Source organism: Apis dorsata, unplaced genomic scaffold (assembly GCF_000469605.1).
Source record: "Apis dorsata unplaced genomic scaffold, Apis dorsata 1.3 scaffold_217, whole genome shotgun sequence".
NCBI classification, from domain to species: Eukaryota; Metazoa; Arthropoda; class Insecta; order Hymenoptera; family Apidae; genus Apis; species Apis dorsata.
The window spans coordinates 493728-503379 of record NW_006263500.1 but is presented as its reverse complement, the minus strand read 5'-3'; the positions used below and the strand labels follow the sequence as shown (position 1 = coordinate 503379).

Sequence of the window (9652 nt, the reverse complement as noted above, 5' to 3'; positions counted from 1 at the left end):
TGAAATATTTATCAATATTTAAAACGAATTATATTAAATATTATTAACATATAAAATTTATCATACTAATTTTTCTTATAAAAATTTATATTTATACAGGTAAAAAATCTTATAAAGCTTATCATTGTATACATAATTTTGCAAATCATAAATATTTAAATATTTAAAGTATATTATAAACTATATAAGGTACATGTAAAATTTTTGCCAATTACAAAATATAAGCCTAACTAAATCCTTAATAAGTAAATGTATTTGTACCTACATAAATGTACAATATATGTTTATAAATATATAAACAAAGAAAAACTGTAACTAAATTATTTTTAATACATATATGTTTTAGAATCCACAATAATTGTGTAAGTCCAAATATTCACACTTATTATACATGTGTATACATCAATATAAAGTATTTAAAATATGAGTGCTTCATGATAATTGAGTAGGGTTATACAACATATTTTTTAAATACCAAATATGTAGTTTTAACTAATGTGAACAAGATTTATAATTTAATAGAACAAATATATAAAAATATAAAAATTTATAATTGTCAGAGTATATAAGTAACAAAATTGTTCAAATAATGAAAATTATTTCTAGTATATCAAATGAACTTTGTAAACAAAACTTTGTAATATTATTCGAGCAAACATTTCAATTATTATTTCAAATTTAAATTTATATTTCTAATATTTGAAAAATAACTATGTATCATAATCTTCATCCAGAGTAGCAGTGTGAGCAAAATTTGATGTTGGTTGATTATTTGTATTTACAGTTGATGTATTTGTACTTAAATTCATAGGATTAACTTCTGTATAAAAATTAGGTTGACTAATTTGAAATGATGCAGGCACAGATATTTGAAATTTTGGAACTTGAGAGATAGTTGTATTTTTAACCATTTCATTAACAGCACCTGAATTATATATTCCTATTCCTTCATTATCTTTTGAATTTTTATGTTCTATATTTATTTCAGTAGTTAATCCCATTTGCTGCTTCTGAACTCTATAAAAATATAATTCATTTAAGATTTACAAACATCAAATGAGTTATTTAATATTTACCCTATATCTGAATGCTGTATTGTAGATGTATTTGATATATTTGTATTTGTATTTATTGGAGCTGGTGTTAATGGTGGTGTAGGCACTTCTTCATCAGGTCCTGATACATCTGGTAAAGATTTTACTAAATCCTTTAAAAAATCAAAGCGACTTTCTGATAAAATACATTGTTTCCTATAAATAAATTTAATTTAAAAATGATCAATGAACAAATTCAAATATACAACATCAAATAATCAAATTAATTAATTTTAAAAAATCTTACTTACATATGAGATGGACTTAAAGTTTTGGCATTTTTGGCACTTGTGATTTCCATGGTTTTTGTAAGTAATGAATGTACAAATAATTCTAATGTTCTAGGTATATAAATAGTTAAGAAATTTATTTTCAAAATAAAGATATTATAATCGCTTAAAGATCTATAACACAAATAACAAAGATATTAGATTATATAAATAATTAATTAAAATTATTTTTATTGTTAATTTAAAAAGGATATAAATTATAATTGGCACTGCTTGTGCAACTTTTCCAACTTCTTCATCAGTCTGCATAATTTTTTTTATTCTACCCTAAGTGCATTTGTAAAGATAGGTTAGGCATATATATTAAAAATTATTATATATAACTCTTTTTTATTTTGTATTTCTTCATAATTTAAATATGGTTACAAATAAATTACAATTGTTTTTATTAAAATTATAAACATGTAATTTATATGAAGTGTCAATATCGTCGTGAAAAATTTTTCCAAACTGTGTAGAGTAATTCAATACTCACTGCTGGAAAACGTGCATTATATTTTTTCTTTTTACTTGGCATTATCACAAAACTATTAGTTTCTCACACTATTATTCGATTTGTAAATTATGTTTAAATAAAATAAAGAATAAAACTTTAGAAAAAAAAACGTTTATATTGTATTAGCAACAATCGAGGTGTTCCGAAACTTGACAGGTATCTGTATAATCTGTATTTTCAATAAACCATAAAATATTTTATGTTCGTAAATATAACACTTGACACATACAGAACAACAAATATTAAATACTACTATGTGTTCTAAAAATATTTTAAAATGATATATAATTTACAATTGTAATAAATGAATTACTTGTAATTAATTGTAACTAATGAAGTATTATATATTCTTTTTTTTATTTATTATAATAATGATAATATATTTTTTAAAATAATTTATGTTTATTGATTATATATAAAACTATTAAAGATCCAATAATGGAAGATGATTATTTCTGTAACTTATTTTAAGTTCAAATCATGATGTTAAGCTTGACAACATCGCTTTTTCTAGTATAAAAGTCCTATTTTTAATATTATGAATAAATAAAAAAAAATAAAATGTAAAAAAATTATAAATATACATAATCATGTAATATATATTCAATATAAATATTATAACTATTATAATTGTAATAAATCAAAATATACCAATTTTTATGTAATAAAAAAAGTATATAAATTTTTTAAAAAAATTATAGTAATACTTACTTAATACTATTTAAAGTTTTTACATTTTACATTTTATTTTTGCATTAAACAAATATTAATATAAAATAAATTAAATTTTTTTTTTAAGTATAATTTTTAAAACTGAATAATCAAACATAAAATTAAATTAGTATTTATAATTGAAAAAGAAATAAGATTTCTAATAAATTTCTATTAGATGAATAAATTAAATAAAAATGAATATCAAAAAAAATTTATAAGAAAAGTTATTATTAATAAAATATTTGCAAATATAAAAATCAAAAGATAACATTATTAATTAAAACTTTAAGACTTATAAAATTTGAAAATCTGAAAAAGAAAGTTATATGTATAATATGAGTCATAGTGTATAATTACTACTACTATATTACCATTACTATTACTACTATTACTAATATTACTACTAATATTAATACTGCTATTACTGTAACTATTTTTTAAATAAATTATTTATAAAAAATATAATATATATAAAAAATTAAATCAATTAATATAAATGTAGAAAATACTTGTGTTATATTATTAAATTATAATCGTTTTATTGCATTTTTATTTATATAATTTAGGATATATATTAATATAAATATTTCATAAAATCGCGAAAAAGCGCGGAAATAAAAAATAGTAATTTCTTGATTCTATCTAAATGAAAATTCAAACATTGTTGCCAAATTTACTTTCATAGTTTAAAGTAGACTAGTAATCCTTATAGTTATCTTTACAGAATAATATAATTTTAGGAACGATTATTTTTTTATAAATTAAATTTAAAACTTTATCAAATTGTCGTTAAAATTAATTTTTTTTATTAATTTGTTTTTAGCTATATTATATAATATAAAGTTTTATATTTGTATTATTTTATTTTATTATATTATTTAAACAATTTTGTGTAAATTTATGTAATAATTTTTACTTGTATATTGATAAATATTAAATGAATAATATTATAAAGATATATTCTTAATTTATAATTATAAAAATACATTTTAATCTGAAATTGACAATTTTAATTAATAAGTTGAATTTTATAATGGCAAATTTAAATGATGAGAGAATTGTCGTTTTAATAGATATGGATTGTTTCTTTTGTCAAGTTGAAACAAAACTTCAACCACAATATGCTGGAAAACCCCTTGCTGTTGTGCAATATAATCAATGGCAATTCGGAGGGTAAAATATAATGTTTAATATAAATTATGATTAAATAATTGAATTTTAGATAATAATAATTGATAATATTTTTGAAACAGAATAATTGCTGTTAATTATGAAGCAAGAGAATATGGTGTTACAAGACACATGAGAGGAGAAGAAGCTAAAGAAAAATGTCCAGATCTTATTTTAGTTAGTGTACCATGCCTTCGTGGAAAAGCTGATATATCAAGGTACATAAAAAATTATAAATTTAAAGTTTAAAGTTTTTATAGAATATACAAATTTAAAAAATTTTATATATCCATACAGATATAGAAGTGCTGGTCGTGAAGTTATTAATATTATAAAAGAACATTGTAATATTATAGAGCGAGCTAGTGTGGATGAAGCATATTTAGATATTACTGATATGGTTCATAAAAGAATGTCCACAAATTTAAATTTTTCAGATTTAGCAACACAACTTCCAAACACATTTGTAGTAGGATATTCAGAAATTGGAAAGAATAATGAAGGTAAAAATATATATATATTTTTATGACTACATATAAATAAATAAATATATATATATATATATATTTATAAATATGTATATATTGATAATATATAATATGGATTTTTAGAAGAAAGAAGCAAAGGCACAAAAATTTGGATAAAAAATGTTTTTGAAGAATTTGAAGATATAGAAGCACAAAAACTTGCAATAGCAGGATTAATAGTTGAAAAAATAAGAGCTGATATATTTGATAAAATAGGTTTCAAATGTTCTGCAGGTATTGCACAAAATAAGGTAAAAAAAAAATATTATTTTATATATTATGTTATATATTATAATATGTTATAATATGTTAAATGAAAAATATGTTGAATGTTAATATTGTATTTAATTAATTAGAAGAAATATATTATTATTTTATATTTTTAGATATTAGCTAAATTGGCATGTGGATTACATAAACCAAATCGACAAACAATATTACCTGCAGCTGCAATATTAACATTATATTCAACATTACCAATAAAAAAAGTTAGAAATCTTGGTGGCAAATTTGGAGATATTGTTATTGAATCTTTGAATTGTAATGTTATGAGTGACTTATTGCAATATTCATTACAATATTTGCAAAAACGTTTTGATGAGAAAACAGGGTGCGTTTGTAATTTTTTTAAATTATAACTTTGATAAAAAAATAATTGTACAATATCTACTTTAAATTATTATATTATGTTAATTCATTTATTTAGATTGTGGTTATATAATATTGCTAGAGGCATAGATAATGAACCTGTTAGTGTACGATTGGTATCAAAATCAATTGGAGCATGTAAAAAATTTCCAGGAAAACAAGCTATAACTTCATTGAATATGGTAGTATAAACTGAAAAGTGCACAAACAAAAATAGTGAATAATTTTTTTTATATAATATGTGAAATTTTTTTTACAGTTAAAACATTGGATTAGTGAATTATCGGCAGAAATTTGTGAACGTCTCGAACAAGATCTTATGGAAAATGAGCGACGCGCAACATTAGTTACAATATGTTATCATTATTATCAAAACAAAACTACAGTATCTCAATCACGTTCATATACTTTAAATTCATATAAACCAAAAAATATGACAATTCGTTGTATGAATATTGTGTCTAAATCAACACAATGTCCAATTGCATATTTAGGTATATCAGCTAGTAAATTTATAACAGCTAAAGGTAGTGAAAATTTTCGAAATTTCTTTAAATCAAATAATTCAGAATATCATCAGAAAAATATTCAAATAAAAAATATGAAGATAGAAAATACATGTTCAGTAGTCAATATTACTAAATCAATAAGAAATGATTTAAGTGTAGATAAAATTAATTCATATTCTAATAGTAATAAAAATAATAATCTATTAAATAATAAACTGAAAAATATTGAAAAGAAATCTAAAAATATGCAATTAAGCAAACAAATTTCTGATACAAAAATAGATTATTCTCCTACTTCTAAAAAATTAAATAATTTAATTACTTCATTAAATGAACGAGATAAAACAAATGTATTTTATGAAACAAAAATAAATTTGAATGATTCCTTGAATCAAAATGATTTTAAAGAATCATTTTTTGTAAATATTTTTAATTCAAAAGAAAGTGATTTAAAAGATATGTTTACACGTAATGTTGAATTAATTGAATTAAATGATAATATAAATTTAAATATTGAATTAGAAAAAATAAATATAAATAATATAAGAAATGAAAATAATTTTGATGAAAAATTGGATTTAAATATAAAAGAGAACAATTGTAAACAATATATAAATAATGAGATTGAAAATAGACCAATTATAAAATTAAATCAAAATAATGAAATAAATAATACCCAAAATATTACAAAATTAGAAGAAATATTTCCTGATTTAAATAATATTGATCCCACTGTACTTGCATTGTTACCATTGGATTTACAAAAAGAAGGAAAATTATATATGAAAACAAAAGATAATAAAAATAATACAAAAAGTATTTTAATGAAAACATCAAAGACAAAAAATAAATTTAAGATAAATACTTCAAAAACGAAAAGAAAAAATGATATTTCTAATTTTTTAATAAAAAAAAATTCGTCTAATCTAATTCCTTCTAAATAATGTTTAAAAAAAAAATGTTATCAAATGATATCTGTCAAAATATCAGAAACATTGCGATTTTCATATGGCTGAAAATCTGCAATAGAATATAAATAATACATTGTTAAATGATATGAATATAAAAAAAAAAAAATACTAGTGATTTAAATATAAATTTCATTAAATGTCAATCGAATTAATGTCAACATAAATATTTTAAAATCGTGAAGATTTAATTCATAATTTTTTTTGTATAATATGAATTGATATATTATAGATTATATATTGTAATGAAATAATAATAAAGAAATAACATTTTTTGTTTTTATATTTTATTTCTATTTTTCATACAAATTTTCTTATGTTTCTTTTATATTATATTGTATACAATATACAGATTCAGAATTTAAGTATTTTTTTTTATTGAATTAATTATGATATAAATTATTTTGTAAATAGAAAATAATACTGTGATGATATAAAATGTTTAAGTTATATTGATTTATAATAATATAATAAATTATATTTAATTATATTTATATTAAAATGAATTTATATAAATTAACGTATTATGATAATTATATATATTTTGGAAATATTTAAAATATTTTAAATTTAATAATAATTCTATATTTTTTTATAATTTTAATATTTAATTTGACATTGATAAGTTATATATGTATATAATTAATATTTAAAAGTCGATTTGTACTTAAACAATCAAGTTTTGCAAATTCAGTTTTTACGCTTTCTTTATATCGTTTCATTGAATCTTGAAATGTAGAAATAGTTGTTTTTATTGCATCATTAGATATTTTTAGTAATTGAAATGCTATGAAAAAAAAGAAAAAAACAATGATATTAAATATCTAATAATAATATCTTAATTTTAAATATCTTTTAATAATATCTGAAATATTATAAAATTGTACCTTGTTGTTTATCGATTTCTTCTTTTTCTATAGTTTTTATTAATTTATGCATAAGATTTAATAATTTTAATTGTTTTGGTGGCAAAGCTTTTTGAGATGATATTTTTCCGAATTTTTTTTCATATTTTTTTATGTATACATCTAATTTTAAAATTGCTGCCTTTTCATTTTGAGAATGACATATTTTTTTATAACATATATTTTCATTCATTATTATTTTTAAATCATTTCATTTCATAAGAAATATGAAATTCAATAAAAAGTATAGACAAGAAAAGCAAATAGTATGAGATAGATAAAAATAGATTAAAAAATGAATGTTATTTTAGAGTGCCGTGATAAAACAAAAATTTAGATAAGGAAAGTAACTAGCAAAAAAATAAAGATAGAATAAGAATTGATTGTCAGTGCCATCAACTTCCAAAAAAATCTCTACAAAAATAAAAAATAAAATATCCAATGATACTGATTTTCTTATTTTAAATTTTAATATTATTAATTATTAATTATTAATATTATTAATTATTAATTATTATTATTTTAAATCCTAATTGACTTTATCCTAGTTATAGATATTATACATGCTTAAAAAATGACATTAATCAATTTTTATTCTATCTTTGTCTTTCTTCTACTATTTATTTTTTTTATTTTAGAAATGATATTATTTTACGATATTTTAGAAATAATATCGATTCTTGAATTTTTACTATTTTTATTTCTATTCTCTCTTTATTATTTTTATCTATTTTTTATCTATACTTACTCTACAAAATTCATATAGACAACTTAAGAGGATTCCGATATTTGATTAATTTCATTATTTTTTAAAATAAAAATATAAATACATATAATATTAAAATACAATACATATAATACAAATACATAATATTAAAATACAATATTATACAATATAATACAAATATATATAATATTAAAATACAATACATATAATACAAATACATATAATATATTAAAATAATATGAAAATGATATGATGTGTGATATATATATACACATACATATATACATATAATTGTAATAAAAATACATAAGTCCATGTGTTAAAATGCAATTTGATTTTGTAAAATCAGGATTTCTATTTAAAATATAAATCCATTAAATTGCAAAATAACATTGTAACAAATTATAAGAATGCCATATCACTTACATGCATTTATTCTAAATGCATATTAGTGAATGGAATAAACAAATTTATAAACAATATCAATTACAAAAAATTTATTTATATAAAATTTATAATAATATACATATACTTTGGATATTACAATGTTTATGAATATTTGAACAATTATAGAATATATATAGAATATGAACAAATATATAATTTAAAAAGACTAAAATATTTATTTATATATATTTAAATATATTTAAGTATTTAAGTAGCATTATATCCTTTTTTCCATACAGTATCTTTAAGATATGCACCTATCATAGGATTATTAAGCATTGTTTCTACAATATTTTTAAATCCTAATTGACTTGCTAACACATATTTACATTCCACATCTGATAATTCAGAAATTAATATTTTCATATTATTTGTCATAGTATGTGTAATACTCTTTTCTAACCTATATCTATAATAAAGATTAATAAATGGTAATTAAAATGATAAGAAGTTTACAAAACTTTTTAAAATAATAATTAACTTGCCTGCGTACACAATCTTGTACAAGACTTGGAGTGAGTTTATTTACAGTTATGAAATCTTTTAAATATTTTGTTTCTCCATTTAATATACAATGATTATAAATCAAATTAGCCCAATCTACATGATGATTATAAGCATGAACAATAATAAAACTTTGAGAGAAGCTTAAATTATGACATAATACTTTATCGATATCTTCAGGTTTTAAATTAAGTATACAAATTACTTGTTGATTGTAAGATGTTGTATTAAAAAGTGAAAGTTGAAGAGTAACTAATTGTACTTGGTCAGAACATTGACTAGCAAGATTTAATTTATTAGCCTGTAATTCATATATATTCAGATGAAAAATAAATTTTTAAATTTAAATTATTTTAGAAAAAAAATAAATGATATTTTACCTGTAAATAATATTCCGTTGCATGAGTATAATTAGTTATAATTAATTGTAATTGTTTTTGAATATATTCAGTTTTAATAAATTTTATTTCATGAACATTACTTTGTAATTTATTATATTCTTTTGTAGCATTTGATATTATTGTTTTGATTAAATCTTTTGCTTCATTTTCCCACATAAGTGCTAGTTCATGATATAATCGAAAATGTAAGGCTACCAGAGTAAAAAGCTCTTTATTTTCAGGACAATGATGTTTAAGAAAATCCAAAAGTGC

General features: G+C 19.2%; 4 protein-coding genes across 7 annotated transcripts in view; 1 reads left to right on the top strand and 3 right to left on the bottom strand.

Annotated features, from left to right (window-relative positions):
- Positions 1-235: 235 nt before the first annotated feature.
- On the bottom strand, positions 236-2112 carry LOC102677564 (dr1-associated corepressor). 2 transcript variants are annotated; one of them, XM_006615190.2, is made up of 5 exons: positions 1860-2109; positions 1579-1651; positions 1346-1439; positions 1077-1250; positions 236-1017 (listed from the first exon to the last, which is right to left on the bottom strand). In XM_006615190.2, the coding sequence occupies exons 1-5, from the start codon at positions 1899-1901 to the stop codon at positions 711-713; spliced, it is 690 nt and encodes a 229-aa protein (XP_006615253.1). In that variant the 5' UTR covers positions 1902-2109; the 3' UTR covers positions 236-710. The 2 variants fall into 2 exon arrangements, with proteins under 2 accessions (XP_006615253.1, XP_031366123.1); XM_031510263.1 differs by lacking the exon at positions 1579-1651 and having other exon boundaries at positions 1346-1498; positions 1860-2112.
- Positions 2113-3318: 1206 nt separating this feature from the next.
- LOC102677704 (DNA polymerase eta) lies at positions 3319-6469 on the top strand. Its single transcript, XM_006615191.2, has 7 exons — positions 3319-3767; positions 3848-3982; positions 4062-4267; positions 4376-4542; positions 4678-4901; positions 4998-5121; positions 5199-6469. Exons 1-7 carry the CDS (start codon positions 3628-3630, stop codon positions 6390-6392), a joined length of 2190 nt encoding a protein of 729 aa, XP_006615254.1. The 5' UTR covers positions 3319-3627; the 3' UTR covers positions 6393-6469.
- A 528-nt stretch (positions 6470-6997) lies between these two features.
- On the bottom strand, positions 6998-7531 carry LOC102676679. The gene is made up of 2 exons (XM_006615182.2): positions 7304-7531; positions 6998-7203 (listed from the first exon to the last, which is right to left on the bottom strand). The coding sequence occupies exons 1-2, from the start codon at positions 7512-7514 to the stop codon at positions 7043-7045; spliced, it is 372 nt and encodes a 123-aa protein (XP_006615245.1). The 5' UTR covers positions 7515-7531; the 3' UTR covers positions 6998-7042.
- Positions 7532-8530: 999 nt separating this feature from the next.
- LOC102673062 (spatacsin) overlaps positions 8531-9652 on the bottom strand; it is an 8371-nt gene continuing 7249 nt past the window's right edge. For 2 of the 3 annotated variants that reach the window (XM_006615153.2, XM_006615152.2), the window contains 3 exons: positions 9380-9652; positions 8981-9300; positions 8531-8904 (listed from right to left, as the gene is read on the bottom strand). The exon at positions 9380-9652 ends at the window's right edge or, in 1 of these variants, runs on beyond it. In XM_006615153.2, coding sequence (XP_006615216.1) covers positions 8703-8904; positions 8981-9300; positions 9380-9652 — 795 coding nt within the window. In that variant the 3' untranslated portion in view covers positions 8531-8702. Of the gene's footprint in view, positions 8905-8980; positions 9301-9379 lie in introns of those variants that run through there. The other variant, XM_031510262.1, reaches the window with a different exon arrangement.